Consider the following 20,553-nt stretch of genomic DNA (forward strand, 5'->3'; position numbering starts at 1 on the left):
TGATATGTAGATCTAGGGACAGTTAGGTGCATATGTTAACGACCACGTCCTTCTAATTCTATGCCAACTAATAAGATCACAATCATTTCGTTCCTGTCCTTTTGTTTTCCCAATATGTTTTCATTCCAGTGTTCTGTTTTCCTTTCCTCAAAACAGGACCCTAGCAAAATATTGCCCTTTTGCTATACTCCGTAGTTTTTTTTTTCCCAACGTTTACACAACAGCATACATGGTCTCCGAGACCGAGAGGCCGAGACGTGGCCACGTTTCTTATCTCGGCTCGAGCTCGGTGATGGACACCTCGTTGGGCGACATGGGCGCCGACCTCCCCGACGACGGCAGGGTGCCCACGAACGACCCGCCCGAGTACGTGCCGGTGCTGCCGTCGCCGCCCTTCCGGATGTAGAACGCCGGCCTGGACGCGGCCTGCAGCGACACCGTGCCGCTGCTCAGCATCACGTTCACGGCCGACATGGTCGGCCTGCTCGCGGGGTTCTCCTGCACGCAGAGAAGCCCGACGTGGATGCACCTCGCGATCTCCCGCCCCGAGGCGCCGCCGGCCATGGACCGGTCCACCATCTCCGTGATGGTTCCCGTGGTCCAGTGCTCCCATATCTGCGCCACGGATTTTACCAGTTTCACTCACTGGATGCGTTGCCGGCTTGCCGCCACGAGAGGTAAATTAAAAGGATAAGGCAACGTGGAAGAACGCGTGAGAGAGATGCTGGGTGCTCACGACGCTGAGGAGATCGCCGGATTGCTCGCTGTAGTAGGAGCCGCTGTTTCTCTTCCCCGTGACGATCTCCAGGATCAGGACGCCGAAGCTGAACACGTCCGACTTGACGGAGTAGTGCCCACGCATTGCGTACTCCGGCGCCATGTATCCGCTGCAACAACAAGGAAAAAAAAAAGAAACAAGAAACAAGATTAACAGGGGGATTGTTTGGCATTTTCAAGAAAAAACTAAATAACATGTTTGCAAACGACAAATAATATATGAATAAAATTTTTATATACATATTCTTAACGATAAAAAAGTCAAATAGTCAATGCTAAAAAACTAAATTTCAGCGAAAAAACTCTAAAATCAATTCCAAATTTAAGGATTCAAATATTTATTTTGGCTTATAGGTATACACAGAAGCGAGAAGATGAGGTATAAACTTTCGCAATTGCTCATCATGCGTACTCTTTGTTCTCTGTCATGGACTCATGGTTGGTGGATGACTGAATGTTTGTGTAAGTGCTTACTATGTTCCGACGACGCGATTTGTGACGTCCTGTGTTTGGTCGCCTCCAAAGAGCCTCGCCAAGCCGAAGTCTGAAATCTTGGGGTTGAAATCGGAGTCGAGCAGGACATTGCTTGCCTTGAGGTCCCGGTGAACAATCTTCAGCTGGGAATCTTCATGGAGATACTGCATCCCTCGAGCAACCCCGTTTATTATCTTCAGCCTTCTTCCCCAGTCTAGCAAACTGCTTTTCTCAGAGTCTGCAATGGAGATGAGAAGCATTAATAGGGCAATTGCATATGCAAATTCATATTGTGAATTCTTGCGAAGGGGGGAAATGCACCAAAAAGAATGGTATCCAAGCTTCTATTGGGCATGTATTCATAGACAAGCATCCTCTCATGCTCTTCCAGACAGACACCGACCAGCCGGACAAGATTCTTGTGCTGGAGTTTGGCAACCAACACCAGCTCATTTTTCAGCTCCCCCATTCCTTGCAGAGAGCTCTGTGAGAGCCTCTTTACTGCTATATCTTGACCATATGGTAGGGTACCCTGCACACATGAATATATATACCTGTTATCCACGTATGCTCTGCTTTAATTTGTTACAATAAAAATGCTGAAAATCTGCCAATACCTTGTAAACAACACCAAATCCTCCTTCACCAAGTTTGTTATTTTCAGAAAAGTTGTCTGTTGCGATTTGGAGTGTTGATAGATCAAGAATAAGGGAGTCGATACTTTCGATCTCCTCCGAACGAGATGCATCTGTCATAGATCAATTGTGAAGTGAACATAGAAGAAATGAACCATTTCATCGTTTTTACATGAATTTAGATATTCAAAGACTCACATCGTAGCGGTCCTGGGGGAGGTGTTTTTGCTGGTCTTCTCCTCCTCCACAGACAGAATCCAATTACTGTGGCTGCCAGTGTGGCAGCAACTATAGGCATTACAATTGCAAGAATTTTACCTGCTCCGTTTCTCCTTTTCTCTGCAGATGGTATTTACACATGGAAAAAAGCAGTATGGTTATGGCAACATTTTCAGACACGGTCAGCGGAAAGCAAACCAGGATTCACACATGAAAAGTGAGATAGCGACTGCAGAATCTTTGAAATTTCCCATGTGATGAAGTTGTGTGAAATATTTGTTTCCAAAAATCAAACTTTGTGTAAAAACTGCCGTTTGGTGTTGAACAATAGCAGTTTATTTGAAAGTTCTTTTGTTCTTTTTTTCCTTTATGTCTGGAACTTGACTAGCAAAAAGCAACTAGCAAGGATGGCCTTTCAGATAAGTTAAACCATCACTTCGCAAGACCATTATTGTCTAAGATGGTATTCTGGACAGGTAATCATGCATCATGACATCACATTGGAAAGTTCAGCACTGCCCTATCATTGTTATGCATTATGGCCATAACACTGACTGAGCTTTGTTGACTAGTGCTCCACCCTAGTCCCTAGCCCCCATTGCTCGAGTGAAATGCATAGATTAACTAATCTAACTAGCAATATCTAGTTTAAACTACAAATTACGAATTTTCCAATCTAAAGTTGCTTTAGCTGCATGGCTGTATGAACATGACTACAAGTCAGAGCTTCTAGATTGGCATTGCACATGTGGCGGTGCTGCTGCCAGCGGCAATTGAATCTAGAACAGTAAGCAGAAGATGAGCAGATAGACAACTGTTCCCAAAGAAACAGAGAAATTATATGATACAAGATTCTCATCAGAAAGGACAGTGTAAAATATTTTCCGGGTAAGATGAAAGCTTCTTTTTCCTTGCAATCAATTAGCAATTAGCCGGTCAAGCAACTGGAGGTCTGAAAGTTACGCAACTAACGACAAAGAAACCAAGTACATATTACTATTATCATATTGCATCATTTTGTCTTGAGGTCTAGGCTAATTTCCAGATTTGTGATTTAAAATGTTTTTAAGAAATGTGTCGGTAGTAAAAAAAGTTGACCTGGTAAACTGTATGGGCAAACAACACTACGAGTGCTAAACTAGTACGGAGTCCTAGTAGTGATGTGCAATACGCTAACTAGCTTGAGAGCAACCGGTCTGAAGCCTGCAAATTCGGGGCATTATTCTAGTTCATGGCCGTAGAAAATTCTGACGTTTGTTGTCTAAACCATTCATTAGTAGACGTGACAAGTTGTACTCCCTTAGAACGTGTCTAGCTATTACACGTCAAGTCTTCGACGAATCATACTGAGACCGGGGTACGATATTTTCAGGAGGCAAAAATTAAGATGGAAGCAGAGTAATTCGTGTTCAGTTGCTTCTATGAATCATTAAATAGTGCGCCACTAGTCATACGGCATAAGCTAATTAAACAGATGGATTGCTCACCTTGTGTGGTGCCCGGCACAGCAGGCGGCTGCCCTGCCGGAGCCGACGACGGCGACGGCGCGACGGCCTCGGCTTGCAGTTTCAGCATGGAAGGGATGGTGTAGAACGAGTACAGCTCGAACCTAATGTTGCACCGCGCGCCGACGCTCCTGGCGCCCTTGGTGTTCCGATCGAACGTCTGCCACAGCTGCCCCACCAGGTCGTCGAGGCACCGCCGGCACTGCGCCGGCGCCAGGTCCGGCCTGCACTGCTCCATGGCGTAGATCTTGGGGTACTGCTCGCTGAACCCCGCCAGCTCGCCCGTCGCGAACCGCCTGGACGAGTTGTCCGCCGCGTACCCCGCGGTGGCGTTGAGGAGGCCCGTGACCGCGCGGTCGTAGCGGGCGATGTCTTCGCCCGTGACGTTCTGGCCGTTGTAGAGGTTCACCAGGCCGGAGTTGTCTGTGGAGGAGAGGAAGTTGACGTTGGAGAAGCGGAGGTAGCAGGTGTCGTAGACGATGGACACCTCCTTGTCGTAGGCGCACAGCTGCTGCGCGTCCTGGAAGATGGTGCCGACGCAGTCGGCGCAGGCGGAGGCGTTGGCGTCGCCGCGGCAGATCGCGAGCGCGTAAACGGCGTCCGGCACGGAGCCAACGGCGCCGGCTGCGAAGAGACTGCTGGAGACGTTCTTGCGGAGCTCGTCGGCTAGCTGCTTGAGGTTGGCCTGGTAGGTGCTGTTCGCCGTGTAGTTGCCGTTGCTGCCGCATATCGGCCACGGCTGGGCTGATGCCAGCGGCAGCGCGAGCGCGAGCACCACGAGGACGGGCAGCAGCACGCCATGGAGCGAGCCGCCGCGCATGGCGTCGTCGTCGGAGAAGAGAAGGCTCACAAAGGAGAGAAGAAGCGGAAGAGTCACAGGTCAAGAGGTGGCTGCGGACTGCAGGGTGGCTTCCAGATTTTTGTACTGTTTGTTTTCGTCGGGGGTTGACTCCGAGTCGTGCGAGAATTGGCTCAGTCTCACCAGCCATAGCATCATCATTAATATTTTTGTCCAATTCCGGCCTCTCCGTTCAATCTGGTCAAAAATTTTATCCCGAAATAAGTACTCCAATTATTTGGAGTTCAGAAGAAAGATGCTAGATTTAACTGGGACATGCATAATTATTGCAATTTTTATTACCAAAAAATAAATGGATAGAAACACTGAGATTATTTTACTTGTGTACTGCTTCTTACCTATGTCTTAAATAAGATTAATTTTACACTTATTGTTTGTTACAGAATACGTTTATCTTTGAGTAGCCATTGCATTGAAGTTTATGTCAGCAGAGAATAAATACATTGAAAGTAGATAAAATAGAGAATAATCGTAACAATAATATAAATTAAAAGGTACCCTAGTATTTATGCTTTTGTATTGGCATGTGTTGCGTGAGTGAAAAATAAAATTATTTTGAGACGAAGGAAATACTGCATTGTCTAAAATTGATGATCAGGTAATCACTTATTTTGGACATAGAAATTAGCAAGAAAAGAACAAAGTAACAACAGTCCAACAGCAAGCATGTTTTCAATATTGGGCCTATTTAGGAAGCTTATCATTCTAAAAAGTAGCCGGTAAAAAACCAGCTTCTCAAAATATAAAAATGCTACGTTTTCCAGCCTTTGAAATTGTCTAAATGCTATGTTTTCCAGCTTTTGAAACTGTTTTATGAAGCCAGAGATTGCAGTAGAAACTGCAGCCAAGACTCCACTTATGTTTCATAAGACGAAGTGCGCTAGCCATATCATGGTTATTGACAATAATCACGATAACTGCAAAAAAAAAAAAACAGTGGAATTCAAATTTTTAGAATAAAATCATTACGGTTTTAGAAGCCAATCCGCTCAGTAACAATCACACAATAGGCATCCATTATCACTACGGTTACGGTTTTGGTGAAAATGATAATTATAGTATCTAAGGAAATAATTATATTGGTTTTCACGATATCAATAATCATAATTTTTGTGAAAAATCACGTAATATATCATGATTATCATGATATATCACCATAATTTTTTAAAATTTTTCTTCCATTTTTTTTTCAGAATTTTTGAATTCTCGTGATATTTTCTAAATCGAACTGCGGTTTATCGATATCATGTCCTCGCACGACCGATTGTCGTGATTACCACGGTGATAATCATGACATTACGAACCTTGGCTACAGCTGCTGTCATAACAAACAAAACAGGCTAGACCGAGCCAACATGGACAATGACAAAGGAAAGAAGAAATAGTACTACAAGGGTGTTGATGGTGACGCAATTGACAACTCAACCTGCTTCATCGCATACCAGACGACATAAGTTTTTCATTTCCACACCAGTTTTCCGCATGGCGTTCCCTCGTTCTCATCCTCGGTACCATGCACCTTCTTGGATTCTTCCATACAAAGTGGTCACGAGTCACGATTCTCGCCTCCTCCTTCAGAACCAGCTTAAGCGAAGCTGAAGCCACAATCAAGACTTTAGCGTGGAAACTGGCACTGATATATTTTTGATTATGATACACACTGCAAATAATTTGAATACAATGATCAGTGCACACTCATGTTAACATGTAGAGTATACGGAAGATGCAAACAAGGTATGAAGTGGCGCTAAACTAAAGCTTTCCAGCGGAACTAGTGCAAACAGCCATATCATTCACGCTGCGGAGCACACGAGTGTTCTTTAGTGCATCCCAGTATGGTCAGTCTACGGCAGGGTTTTCCATGTATCAATCTCAAAGAGAACAATTGTGGTTGGTGTGGTGGTATTAGGAGCAGAGCTTCTCTTATGGCATAGCTAACGAGCTGCATGACTAGCACATAATTAGACAAGTTCAAATATCAGGATCATGTCATTCTTTACTGATTCAAACCCTTAATAGAACTGAAAACACCTGGTAACTGTAACGAGTACAGGAGAAGTGACAATCGTGGGTGGACAAACTTTGCAAAACCCACCTTGGATTGAACTATGGAAAGTAGATAGTCAGTGCGGTAAATAACAGAAGTAGTCTGCCTAAAATATGGATATCTTCAGAATGGATCAATTATGGTAACAAAAGCAACCAGTCACAAACTAGCCCTTTTAGATGGTTGGACTGATTATGGACAATTGCATAGAGCGATCAACTAATATTATGTATTATAAAGCTAAAATATAACTTTAGAATAAGTTATCTAAGCAATGCTGATGTTAAAAGTTATTGGACAAAATCATGCTTTTATAAGCGTGGCATGAGTAGTCCGGACATAATCCAAAAAGAATGCACCCGTCTTATAGAAAAATTCAATTACTGAAATGGAAGTAAACTTGGAAACACTGAACTAATAATGAACATATATAAGTATTAAAGGTATCAGATACAGAAATAAGTTTAATAGAACCCAATTCCAGGATATACCTCGCTAAGACCAAATAGGCTTTGATGCTATTCCAATCCCGCATACCTGGACCTCAGCAGCAGGTTCCGGTTTTCCTACAAAAAATGAGAATAAAATAAATATGAGATAGTTCAATTAACTTCAAAGGAAAAAGAACAGACCAAAGGGGCATGAATGAATAACTGGTGAACAGTTGCACAGTAACTCAGTAACTGTGAAGGCAGATGAAAGAAACAATAGTCAGTAATCAGAGGGAAAAAGCTCAAAATTTTTTCTTCAACAGAAAAGTCATTCAGGGAATTCCCTATGAGGAAAAATGCTTGTAGTACTCTAGATCCTGAAATCCACCAAATAAGACAAAATAAGCACAACGTATGGGGCCCCATGAATACCAGCTTAGGACTTGTTTGGGAAGCCCAAACCCAGTAGAATCCAGACCTTTCCCTGTGGTAGATTTAGATGCACATAGATGGTCATTATTGTTTCTGTCTAGTATTAGGATTGTTTGCGTGAATTCTTTGTATTGAACAGCTAAACGTTGTTGGGATTTTTTTCAACATTGTAGTTTTCTCATTGATTCGTTGATTGTTATGGAAGTTTCTGAACTTAATTGGACATGTGCCTAATCTTACTTCTCCCAAATGGAGCCAAGAATTCTTCAATTCTTTTTCCATTGCAGGGCTATTGTCCATGCGGTTGAACGTGATCCACCTCCATGCCAAGGTGATTTACCCATGGGCCATGTGTTCGTGTTCTAACACCCAAACAAGTCTTTATGGGGTACCATTCACAGGGTACCAGATGTGTAAACAGGGTTAATGTAATAAACCAATCAGATAGCTACATGTAAGAGTCCCAAATATTAAAAAAAATCCAACTACCACCATTTTTCCTAATCTCCTTTATCCAACTCATCATCTACCACCTTTGCTTGCCATGAAGAAGATAAGATGGAGGCCTGAAGCCCAGCCAGTGTTATTTTGCCATAAATCCAATCAACACCACCTCAGAGATTAAGTTTATGATTATACCCTGCACGGGTCATTTTCGCAGGCACCAACCTTCGGAGTCCCCTAAGCTAAGGTATCCTGCCAGTTGATCCTGAGGCTCAAGCCAAACTGCAGTCGCAACCACATTGTGGTAAATTTGTGTTGGAATAGAGATTGCCATTTCCAATTCTTTTTCTTTCCTGTTATTGAAGCAAAGTAGATTTGATCCCAATTCCCATTGTTAGCAGTGATGTACGGTGAATATGAGTACAACGCCTGAATTCTTATCAGCTTATTTTGAAAGAACATTAGCAGCACTGCAAGGTATTTTCTTTCCATCGCATGTTAATGTAAAAAACAACATATGCATCAAAATACAGTAGATAATATAATAATTATATCCATCAAAGACTAGACACATTATTAGTTATGCCTCACCAAAAATGGAAGAAAGTTTTCAAGAGTTATCAAATAGATAGTCCCAATAGCCAATTGCCAATAGTAGTGTGCACAGTTGTTGATTTAAAAAACAAAGAGCATAACGGATAGTTTGGGCGATCCAACACCAACTTTTGTAAAACCACAGCATTTGATGTGAGTCCATTTTAGGGAACTGTGGTAGTGGACCAAGATATACAGAAGTTTCCTAAATCGACCGAAATGCAAGAATTCATTCTAGCTTTAACTGCAAGGAATTTTCTCTTACTTCAACCTTGCATAGGATTTCAATAGACAGTTCAAGCGAAAAGCCAATTAGAAATAACTGCAACAGTTAATGGGATCATTATAGTATGAACATTAATAAACTGCAAAAATCAATAGATAACCTGCTTAAGAACAAGGAGATTGCTCTTCTCCACCTCCCTGGCAAGCTTCTCCAACCTCCTGAGCATTCCTACATACATTCCATCGATCTCCGCCACCTGTGCTGCCGCAGAGCCCATGATCCCCTGCAGCTTCCCTAGCCTAAACCCGCCCACCATCCCATCCACCGCATTCTGCTCCCCAATGGTGTCCGTGCCGTCTGCTGCTGCCGACGGTGAGGGCCATGGAAGTGGCAGCCAGGGCATCGGAGACTCGGGGGCAAAGGAGTGGTACTGGTCCCGAAAGCCGGGGCCGACATTGGCGACGTCGAGCGAGGTCGGGACGAGGCGGGAGTCGATCAGGAGGAAGGCGCGGTGGTCGTAGGTGTGAGTGGAGAGGTTGGGGGAGGAGGAGGAGGAGACGAGGAGGAAAAGGAGGGGGTGGTTGAGCGCAAGGGCTTTGGAGAGGGAGCGGGCGAGGGAGAGCTCGCGCATGGAGGGGCGGAGAGCGGTGCGGCGGCGGGAGGAGAAGAAGCCGATCGTGGCGGGGCCGGCAGCGGGGGAGGGCTGGAAGCGACCGAGGGGGTCGGAGAGGGTGGAGGGGCGGGAGAGGGATGAATGGCCGGAGATGGAGATGGACATGGCGGGGGCGGACTGGGCCGGCGCGTGGTCGTCGTAGTCGGAGAGGGAAGGAGCCGGGGGCGGGACGCTCGAGGCGCGGCCGGAGAGGAGGCCGTCGCAGCCTCCGTTGGCCATCGCGCAGCGCTGGAGGAGCGCGGCGAGGGCCGCGCCGGAGATGGAGATCTTGGTCACCGCCGGAGCGGCGGTGTCGCCGGCGGCCATCGGCGGTGGCTTGGAGAATCGAGTGGGCTTCCCTTCCCCTTCCCTCTCCAGGGGTCAATGGCAGTACTTTCAGCCCAAATATTTGCGTCAATTCAGCCCAACTGTGCGCGTAGTTTCAGCCCAAAACTGCGTATGAATTCTCCTCATCAATTCGACCCAAAAGTGCAAGTCAATTCGGCCCATAGATGCTCAGCGTATTGCCAAATATTTTGGCCCAAGTATTCGTGTCAATTCGGCCCATATTTCCGAGTCGATTCGAAGAGCGCGTGGCCGCCGGCGGCGCCGTCGGCGGCGCGAGGAGAAGCCAATGGCGGAGGAGGCCTTGAAGCGGTCGGATCGGAGATGGAGGAGTGGTGGGATAGGGAGGAGTGGCCGGCGGTGGAGAGGGACAAGGCGGGGGTTAACTGGGCCGGTGCGTTGTCGCCGTGGTCGGGGAAGTGGCAGCGATGCCTGACCCAGGCCGAAGAGGAGGCCGTCGCAGTCGCCGGATCCCACGGCGCCGGAGCAGCGCCGCAAGGGCAGCGACGGAGCAGCGTCGTCCCCGACGGCGCAGGTCGCACTAGCAGGCAACGAGCACACAGGCACGTCTCCCTTCCCTTCCCCTGTGCAGTTTGTGCATCGCTGTGCTGACCTGACCTCAATGTTTCACTGAAGAGAGAAATATTATTCCCTTGACTGAATATACATTTGAAATGCATTTCCAGCATGTGCAATCACCATTTCATGAAAAAAAAATCAAAACATTTGAGATCATCATATGGGAATGGGACTAACAAGCAGTGCTGACACTCCAAATGTCATCACACTTTTAGGAAAATTAAGCAAAGCTCAACACCATGAATTAACCCTCACAGGGATATATCAAATAATCCATTCATGGAATTTCCATCTTGTTCGGTACCAATTCAGTTTTGCAGTATCATCAAAATATCTCAACATTGAACGGTTTTCAGCTTCATGCGAAAGAGGAATAAGAGCTTATGTATGTCTACAGCTCCCAGTTCACGCAAAAGAAGAGCCTTCTAAGTTTTAACTATCAGTTTGCTGTCTACTTGTCAGAATCTAACTAAATTCACAGTTTCGATATCGTTGACAGTCAGAGAACAATGGCCGAGCAGTAGCACCTCCTGCCAACTGACCTCGACTCAGTAGTCACCCAACCACACCCTTCCTTGTAGCGTTCCACCTGATAAATCACGCAGCATCAAGGGTTAATTCTTAGTCACAAGACAAATTTGAGAGTTGTACAGGAAAAACAGAATGATGAAAACAAGTGCTTAAGGTAGGCAAAAAATCAATGATCATTTGAAATGCAGTGGACAATAGCAAGGGGGACTGGCATGGTAACAAATGATCTATGCAGAAGACACAGGGAAATCCTTGACTGGTAATTCCAGCACAGTGATGGCCTCACAGTGAAAAACTGGCAACTAAATACAAGGTTTTAGATATTTCATAGTTGCTGTCAGCTTAGAGCTTAGTTGAGTATTGATGTAACATAGACACTTAGCCAGTATGGAAATGGTAAGAATTTGCATGTTGCAGTAGCTACCTACCACATCCAAGATTGCATCTGCTTCACCTTTCACCCCACCAAACGTGAAGATCGAGCCACCAAGCACAGCTGAAGAATGATATCCTCTGGTGTAGTTCATGGGTTCAACCATCACCCATGATGGCATTCGTGGCTCATACAACTCGACTGTAGCTACCATTGCTTTGGCCTCAGAGTCGTAACCACCAATCGAGAATCTGAATGAAAACGAGTAACAAAATACATCAACAGAGCTATAGAAGGTAATATACACCATGACAGGTTCAATCCTCAAGAGTACATTCTGCAACCTTCTGTTGCAGAGGCCAGGAGACCATGAGTTTATAAATGCTTTCATTATCCTAAAAAGATATGTTCTACAACTTATTTAAGAGAATTCTACAAACCTTTAGTTGGTTGTTTTGAAGTACAAAGAAAGAACTACAAACTTACATCTTGTCATCAAGCACTGCCAGTGTGTGACAACCTCTTCCTGTACTCAAGTTTGGTAGTCTTTTCCAACCAGGTTCCCGAGGATCAAGTCTCTCAGCAGAGCTGGTAACACAGCATGTGTTAGAATAAAAAAATTCGGAGGTGTTCCTCACTTTAATGGAATAATAATTTCCCGGGCATAAGAATAGGACAGTAATATTGTACATTTACACTAAGCCAAGCTTTTAAGATATTTGGAGGTATCTTTTTAGCAGGCAGGTCTCGTTATGTTTATTGTATCTGCACCAGAAAAAAACTGAACAAATCAAGAACTACAAGCATAAAAGGACATCACCTAAGATATTGAATACCATTGAAGCCTCCAACTGCATAAATTGCACCGTTAAGTTCCACGCCTGCTAGAGCAAAACGCTGTAAAACCAAGCGGAAGATGTCACTCAAACAAAAGAATTCATCACATGATCTATGGTTCAGAAGAAAATATTTTCCCAAAACAAATAGTATAGGAAACTGAAGTAAAATCCTTATCTAGTACACAAAAAGGAAGAATTTGCTGCCTCATTATACAACTACACAAGTATGAGTTTCCCAGGAGAAATTGTTGGCTTGCTGCTCGCTACGCAAGTATGAATTTTCAGAATTAAATGATCAATATTTTTCGAAGAATTTTTCATTTCCTAGATAATTTGTGTACATTCTACTAAGAGCTTCACTAATCCACGAGCACAAATATTTTAGTTCCTGAACCAAGTGGGTGGTGGGGACCAGAGAGTGACTAATACCTTTTCCAGCATAGGCCGATATTTAGTCCACTTTCCGTAAGCCGGATCAAATACTTCAACGTCAGAGAAACACTCGTTTCCATCACCACCACCATATGCATAGATTTTTCCATTGAAGCTAACTGCAGCAAGGCTCCCTTTATCATGACTAAATGATGGGCATGTGGTCCAATCATCACGCCTTCGGTCGTAACAGTCAACTTCATGAAAGAAAAGGTAAATGCAGAATTAGACAACAGAAATCAAAGAGGAAACAAAATAGAGAATCCAATAGTAACCTGTATCAAACCAGCAGGCTCCATCACCACCACCAAGAACAAATATCTTGCCATCTAATGCAACAGTTGAGGCATATGACTTTCCAACAGCCATTGGTTTGAGAGGTGTTAGTACGTCCAATGAAGGGGAAAAAGAGTCTAGTGATGGCAAAAATGAGAAGCCATCAAAACCACCAACTATATAAATGACATCTTCTGATCCCAAACATTGTTCAACAAACTGGCTAAGGGAATCATCCAGGGTTAAAGGATCTATCTTTGAATTCAATGTCTTCACCGTGCCCTTAAGCTCTACAACTCGTTTTAGTAACCTCTCATTCACCCCTTGTAGGTATTTGAGTTCTTTGTTGGACCAAGCCTGCATTTTGACAACAAAATAGATTCAACCACCAAGGAAGATTAATTTTCTAGGACTTCCAAACTTTAGTTTGAGAATATATGAGATTCTCCTCACCTGACTAGTGACTACAACAAAGTTTGCTTAAAATATAATCATTAAGTAAAAATTAACTAGATGTGAGACCAATTCATAACCATAATAGTAAATTCATAGATATCATAATGCCTCTTTTATTTCTGGTAAGCTGGTAGGTAAAAAGGTAAAATGCACTGCAAACATCTTATCTATTCTCCCTTTTAGTACCATAACAGGTCTAGCCATTCTAGACTGCAATAATCAGCTATTGTTGATGAAAGCGAATATTGAACACATGCAACCAAGCTTAGTATCTGTAAACTAATATACAATGATTTAATCAACATGATATCTCCTTTATTTTCTTCATCCTTACCTTTTAGCCTTTGCATGCTAAAGGAATATTATATCAATGAAACTCTACAATTTTCTTAAACTTCTCACTTGTTTTATGCATATGATACACAATTCATAACTTTAAGATTGCAATCGTAGTATAACAAGTTGGTGGAATTTCAAGGGAGACCTGATTCTTCTCTATGACCACTATCCGCTCATATAACTCTTTGACTATTTGTACCAACTGCACAAACAACACTAATGTGAGAAATTTGGTATAGAGGCAAAAGCTGAGTGTTAGCAAGATTGAATGAATAGACACACAAAACAAGGATGATAATACAAGATGCAGCTATGAGCAAAGTTATAACCTTGGTTTCTGTACAGGACTCAGATACCAATGGTTGCATCAGCAAATTAGGATCCCAGGAGAGCTGATCTACTTCAGAATCTAAGTTATCTGGCAAATTAGAGTGTCCATCCAGAATTGCACATTCAACATCTTGCACATGCTTACAGCTATATGCATCAACACATTCAGTTTGAGTAGCATTTGCATAAAAATCAGAATTCCTCTGCTGGACAGACAAACTTTTGAGCTTTTCCAATACCCGTTTGAAGCTAAGCTTATCCTGCTGACCAGACTGTTGTTGTTGTTGTTGTACTTGTTCTTGCTGCTGTTGCACTTGAACCTCCTTACCTGGTAGTACACACTCCTCACTCACTGGGTCTGGGGATGTGTCTCCACAACCCAGATCATCAAAACCATTCAAACTTTCATTACCTGAGCTAGCATGCTCTGCATCGACATTCCCTGTTCCACCTTGCTCAAATTTGTTCTTGCTTACAACATCTGCATATGACTTTACAACCTTCTCCAGTTTAAGACCATTGTTCACCTCGTACAATGGTGCCCATGATGATCTCACAGGCTCATTAGCTGGTTTTGCAACAGGAGGCGTCCAGAAATTGTTGGTAGAAGGTGAAGGGGTAAACATATCCATCAAAGCACTTGTTTGTGCATGGTCCATTTCAAACTGGAAAAAATGAAGCTTCTGGCCAGGGGCACCAGGCATCTTCTGGTAGTAGTTTGCTAGAATAGCCTCTCTAAACTGACTTTCTGCTAGTGGAACACACCACACTTTTACCCGCATGGCAACCTAGACCAGAGAGGATTGTTGGAGTCATAAGTCATTTCATTGAGATTTAGTAAGAATATGGCTTCCAAAGATACAGAGATCAGAGATTGTACCTGAGCAGGATAGCTTGTCTTTCCCTTGCCATCTTGTGTCCATGCATTTGATTCAGGACAGAACTTGCCATTGCTTGCAGCTTCATAGATACCATATAATTTGCGGTCATCGTAATTGAAAAGGAAAAGAGGTAGTCCTTCCTTGATATTTTGTACATACGAGAGATGTGTTCTTGGCAAACCTGAAACATGGCACAAATAGCTAATAAGTTGGTGGATTACCTAAGAAGTTGCGATCCTTTGAAAGGTTTATTCTCTTGAATCACAGGAAGAAATGAATGTGTCAATTGTATTACTCAGTTTTGCAAATAGATAACTTATGCAAGAGTTTGAATTAACAAAGACAAGACCATACCAAAAAGTTGCCGTGAGTGGCATTCTGCGATGGTATTGTTTGTGCAGCCAAATATTACAGCTCCAAGGTCTTGTGGTCGGAGGTTTCTTGCTGAAACAGACAGGTTTGTGGGCCTCCCATTTTTCACAATCTGGCTCCAAGAGGATTTTCTCTTCACCATCATATTGATGCTACAAGATGAGAACCAAACAAAAAGAAATAAACTGAGTGCAGTGTATTACTGATTCTGTTTTTAAGGAAAACTCTTTAGGAATCCCTAACATTATTTTCAAGAGATGAAAGTAGAACGAAGTATTCCAAATCTCCAACAGAGTCTAATCAGCCGGTTTTTTCTTGTAGATAATGGAAAAGAACTTGACTTTTTTGTAAGAAATCGCATAATCAAATCATATTTTGTACATTATACGGAGAAGAACATGATTTTGTGAGAACTAGCATAATCAAACCATGTTACTGAAGCTTACTACTGCACACTAGAAGTTCTCGTACACTCGCATTTGGTGCAGTACGTATTTCAGACGTTTCTGAATCACAATAGGCGAGAGAGTAATGCACATCGACATATCAAAGTGAGTTAACCCTCTGAGATACATTTTTATAGCTGGGCGCGCAATGTTGAGTTATTAAAGCTAGGCATGACACATTTTAGCACACCATTCTGTGAGTAGAATGCAAAGTGAAACCTCTCTTCTTCTTCTTTTTTTTTTTTGAAATAGACCTCTCTTTTTTTTTCAAATGACCAAACTCAAAGTTTTAATTATGAGAAATATGCAAAGCAAGAGTTCCAACAAAGGCATAGGCAACTAACTTGTTTCTTGATGGCTTATATGTAGAAGAAAAAAAAAGGAGAAATAACTCACGAAAAATTAGTGAACTCAAAAGGAGAATCAAAATGCGCTCCAGTTCAATCAATGTCCCAGTAAAAAGAATCAGTAAAAGGCCCGGTCCTCTCATAACATTTTCATGTGGGGTTGCAGGGCAAAATCAATGATGGAACCAAACAAGTACTGCATCGATCTAGTGACAGGCCAAAGATCACACATGTAAAATCAATGAAGTAGCAAGCGAACCATCCCATTCAAGAACCAAACAAGTGCTCGAGAGAAGGAAAAAAAAGAGAGCACAAACTGCAAAACCCTATTTTTGCTCAAGAACCCGCGCCCTGCGTGCATCGCAGCACAGGAAGCAGCCAATCCATGCCACTCGAGTAAAAGTTCATTCAAAAATCCAAGAAATAGCACACTGCCATCGAACAAGTTTCCTTTTTTGCTGAGATGAAAGCAGGATGAATGGATGGATGGATGGATACCGGTGACTTCAGCGCCCCTGCTCGCGGAAGATCGGCGCAGGCGGAAGGAGGAGGAGCCCGTCCTGGGCCGCCGCAAGGGAGAGCGCGGTTTGGGGGAGCTCGCCGGCCGGCTGTCCCTGCCGCGTACGGGAGAGAGACGACGGAGAAAAGAACTCTATATAGGACTGTAGTACTAGAAAAGACTGAGGGCATTTTGGTCTTCAGAAAATGTACGGAACGGACTATCGTCTTGCACAAATTTAATTTTAATAATTTGACACTATTACGTTATTTTTCGATTCATGTGCTTAATGTTTTAACTATTTGTTTTATTTAAAAATTTTGTATAAAAGATTAAAAAAATTAGTCATCATAAAGTATTATTCATATTTTATCATCTAGTAACAATAAAAATATTAATCACAAAAAAATTTTAAATAAAACAAAGAGTCTATCTAAAAATTAAAAAATGGTCTTATTTCGAGACGGAGGTAGTATTTATGTTAGTACTCTGGAGTACAATATATGAGACCATTGAGTAGACCAGTATCTAATAATCAAACCTAATCTTAGGTGTGTCAAAAAATCAAATCTCTCATCGTCTAGACAGAGTTAACGAGCCGCTGACGCCTTATGCTCCTTCGCCGTCCATGTTGCCTCCCTGTGCGCTCGCGCCGCGCTGCTCTCTTCCATCGATGACTCTGTCAGTGCTACTCCCCTCCACCGGCTTCTATCGTCCTGTGTCTCACCTGCGTTGTGTCCTTTCGGCTATCTCTTCCCATGACACCATGACACACAGATGATATTAACTGATATCATGGTTTATAATGATCTCTGTCTGAACGAAATCTAATCTAGTTCTGTTAGCCTTTAGGTCCTTCTCCGGTATATTCTGCTGATAGTATTATACTACCAGTAGAACTAATCTCAACTATTGATTAAAATTGTTATTTTGCACTTTATTAATTAATTGATTAGTATTGTGTAATTTTGTTTTTGGCAATAAAGATTATAATAAAAAGAACAATATTACCCCTTTAAATTTCTAGTACACGTAATAGTGTTGGTAATATAATTTAATCACAACCGTCCGATAAAAATAAATCAACGGTATCGATTAAATTCTATTACCCATAGAATGCATGGGAGACTGACCCTTAGCCTTTTCATTTGGCTGGAAATGTTTTCGTGGTTACAATGATATTTACTCCTAGATAAAATATCTACATGAAAAATATCATTATGCTAAGAAGTATAAACTTTTTATACAGAGAGCTTATATACATAAAGTTTGTATATATATTCGCATAAGTTAACAATGTAACAGACGCATGAATGTTTGCATGTTAGCCTTTTCGATTGTCGACTGTGGTAGGCTGCTACTACTAGCCCCCATCGACTTACTAATTACCAAAACCAACATGTTGGGTCGCAGTCATACCAAAATTATGCTGCCGTGTTGATGGGAACAAGAACAAGTACATGTTCAGCGACGACACACACGCAGAAACTGTTCACAAAATCAAAACGCACAGTAAAAAGATGATCCTCTTGGCAGCAAAAAGATCGGGCATCAAAAGCTCGAGCGAGAGAAAGAGGGAGAGAGAGATGCAAAATGTCAGGATCCATGATAGAAGCAGAAAGAGAGGGCCCACCCCCACAGAAGCGCAGATACAAACGCAGCTTCCGTTCCAGCCAAGATGGAAAAGAAACGACAGAGATGAGATAAAACATCTCCAAGCAGGGATGGCCATAGCCCATAGGCAGGGGACATGGCGACTTTACTCCCTTGTAAGTAACTGTAGAATTGAAATCACAAATCAAATATGCTCCATTCATTTCAAAGTATAAGTATAGCTAGAGTTTAAATTATTTTATCACACTATAAGCATTTATGTAGCGATTATCATGATTCTGATTATTCCAATGATTTTAGAGTTAATCAGATGCTTAGAAGTGAATCTAACCAATTTTAAATTCAAAAGTTGACAACTAAAGCGACTTAAAAAATATTTTAACATCTTCTTAGTCTATGCTTAACAATTTACAAACACTCATATTTTAAAACAGGGTAGTAAATATTTATAATATACTATTCTCGGTACTAATTGCCCCATCAATCATTTTACTCTAGATTATTTCAATTTTATCTTCACCTACATTTTCACTCTCTCCCGGTCCTCATTTATTAAGAAACATCATAATATTTTCTTCTTAATTTTATTCTTTGTTAAATAACCTATAAATTTTTAGAACAAAGATAGAATTACATAACATATTGGTGCATGTGGATATTCCCATCAGTACACGATAGCAGATTAAGAACACTGCCCGTGCATGCCAGCTTCCACAAGCGCCTGTACCTGCTAACATGTTAACTTATGTCTTACGTGTTTATAATTACTACCTCCATTTCATATCTTACATCCGTTTCATATCGTAAGATTTCATAGTTTTGTCTAAATTTATTAATTAATAAATATGCATAATTTATATATGTTCAGATTTATTAGTATCCATATGAATCTAGTCAAGGCTTAAAAGTTTTACATCGTGAAACGGAGAGAGTAATAGTCTTAGCAGTTAAATAGACAAAGCAAGCAGTCTGTTCTGGTTTGCCCGTTAGGTACAAGTTACAACTTTAAACCCAAACCAGCAACACATGGGTGCAAAAATGGAGAATAAACCTAACTTTAATAGGACTTTTACCCATCTATAAATTGGATCCATTGCCAGCCCTACCTCCCAGTCTCCTTTTTCAGCTATTGCATTGTGTCGATGGACCAGTTCTGTCTGTCTACACCGATTATTATTTTTTAAAACAAACAACGGTGAAGTTTCTATTGATATAGTAACAAAAAGTAAAATCCTAAACTAAACAAAACTAAAATCCTGGCGTATGATAATCAGAAAAGAAAACTATCCGGTCAACAATACCTAAGAATTTTCTTATCTTCTAGCTTAGCTCATGTTTTGGAATAGCTATTCTTACCGTTGGATCATATTGGATCCGACTATCAAAGTATTATTGGATTGAATATTCTAGTTTAATAGTAAGGGTAAAAATGGATTGGACTTGATGAACAATGGTTATACCATATCCTAAAACATAACTTTTTAAGCAGATTTGAAGTGGATGTGGATACAAAGCAGATTATTTTGGATGACAAACACAGTGCAGAGTCAGTGCAGACTCGGCTTAATATCATAATAAAGTAATCCGATGTGACTTTTATATGTAAACAATACAATATTAAGTCATGGATACAATGAAAAATGTGTAAAGGATCAGAGTGTCATCCTCATCCTCTATTGTTATGGAGATTGGAAGAAAATAAGAGGGGAGAAGAGGGAAAGAAGAGAAAGAGGGTAATGGGGAGGAGCTGAAGGAAGGAAAAGGCAATGTGTTTGCAGGATCGTAAAGGGTCTTTCCTACTCCAAAAGCTAGCCATTGAGATGAGTGGCTCCTCCATTTATATCTTAGGTCTTTTTGTCCCTCCATAACCAATGTGGGACTATTTAACAATCTCCCCCTTCACACACATTGGTGTCCTCCCCCTTCACACATATTGGTGTCCCTCAGCCCTTTACCGTCCCTTCACCGTATCCGGGCCCCTGCCGTCGGTCTATCAGGTATACAGGCTCCATAGGCACCCCATGGTCCATCAGGCCTTCGCACACTGTGTCCATCGGACCAGAGGTGTTAAACTAGCCAGACTCTGATACCAATTGTAGGATCGTAAATGGCCTCTCCCACCCCAAAATCTAGCTATTGAGATGAGGGGCTCCCCCACTTATATCTTAGGTTCTTTACCCCTCCACAACCAATGTGGGACTATTCAACAGTGCTTTTCTCCATCCAAATCATGTATGCGTCACTTAGGGGTTGTTTGGCTAGCTAACGTAACTTGTATAAGCTTGTCATAATTTAAGTTAGTCAAATGTAATCAAGTTAAGTTTGTGTTTGGTTTGTCCACACTTGTACAAGATTCTATTTTTAGTATAGTGCCCACATGTCAATGACAAATAAAGTACTTATATGTTGGATAAAATGTAGCTATATTTTTATTAGCCAAACGTCAAGCAAGTTAGCTAAAATGTTATAACAAGCTTAGAAAATTGAGTATGCCAACCAATATTCCCATGATGCTTCATTGATGTGAACCTTGATGTACCGTACTTTCTCTACCAGCTCTCTCGTTGATGTCAACTATGTGTGAGTTGGTTTCTCGACA

The 20,553-nt window shown here is 42.1% G+C and overlaps 3 protein-coding genes across 4 annotated transcripts; all 3 read right to left on the reverse strand.

Annotated features, from left to right (window-relative positions):
• Window positions 1–73: 73 nt before the first annotated feature.
• Window positions 74–4,512, reverse strand: LOC102704631 (cysteine-rich receptor-like protein kinase 10). Its single transcript, XM_040525738.1, has 7 exons — window positions 3,593–4,512; window positions 2,085–2,225; window positions 1,869–1,999; window positions 1,573–1,783; window positions 1,252–1,489; window positions 737–887; window positions 74–615 (listed from the first exon to the last, which is right to left on the reverse strand). The coding sequence occupies exons 1-7, from the start codon at window positions 4,428–4,430 to the stop codon at window positions 271–273; spliced, it is 2,055 nt and encodes a 684-aa protein (XP_040381672.1). The 5' UTR covers window positions 4,431–4,512; the 3' UTR covers window positions 74–270.
• A 1,233-nt stretch (window positions 4,513–5,745) lies between these two features.
• Window positions 5,746–9,659, reverse strand: LOC102704905. 2 transcript variants are annotated; one of them, XM_040526062.1, is made up of 3 exons: window positions 8,804–9,659; window positions 7,008–7,082; window positions 5,746–6,064 (listed from the first exon to the last, which is right to left on the reverse strand). In XM_040526062.1, the coding sequence occupies exons 1-2, from the start codon at window positions 9,620–9,622 to the stop codon at window positions 7,035–7,037; spliced, it is 867 nt and encodes a 288-aa protein (XP_040381996.1). In that variant the 5' UTR covers window positions 9,623–9,659; the 3' UTR covers window positions 5,746–6,064; window positions 7,008–7,034. The 2 variants fall into 2 exon arrangements, with proteins under 2 accessions (XP_040381996.1, XP_006658653.2); XM_006658590.3 differs by having other exon boundaries at window positions 5,746–6,129.
• Window positions 9,660–10,433: 774 nt separating this feature from the next.
• Window positions 10,434–16,452, reverse strand: LOC102715404. Its single transcript, XM_006657736.3, has 11 exons — window positions 16,340–16,452; window positions 15,031–15,200; window positions 14,676–14,857; window positions 13,795–14,583; window positions 13,611–13,667; window positions 12,670–13,027; window positions 12,392–12,591; window positions 11,944–12,020; window positions 11,610–11,711; window positions 11,179–11,374; window positions 10,434–10,808 (listed from the first exon to the last, which is right to left on the reverse strand). The coding sequence occupies exons 2-11, from the start codon at window positions 15,191–15,193 to the stop codon at window positions 10,719–10,721; spliced, it is 2,214 nt and encodes a 737-aa protein (XP_006657799.2). The 5' UTR covers window positions 15,194–15,200; window positions 16,340–16,452; the 3' UTR covers window positions 10,434–10,718.
• Between the last annotated feature and the right edge of the window lie 4,101 nt (window positions 16,453–20,553).

Source organism: Oryza brachyantha, chromosome 7 (genome assembly GCF_000231095.2).
Source record: "Oryza brachyantha chromosome 7, ObraRS2, whole genome shotgun sequence".
NCBI classification, from domain to species: Eukaryota; Viridiplantae; Streptophyta; class Magnoliopsida; order Poales; family Poaceae; genus Oryza; species Oryza brachyantha.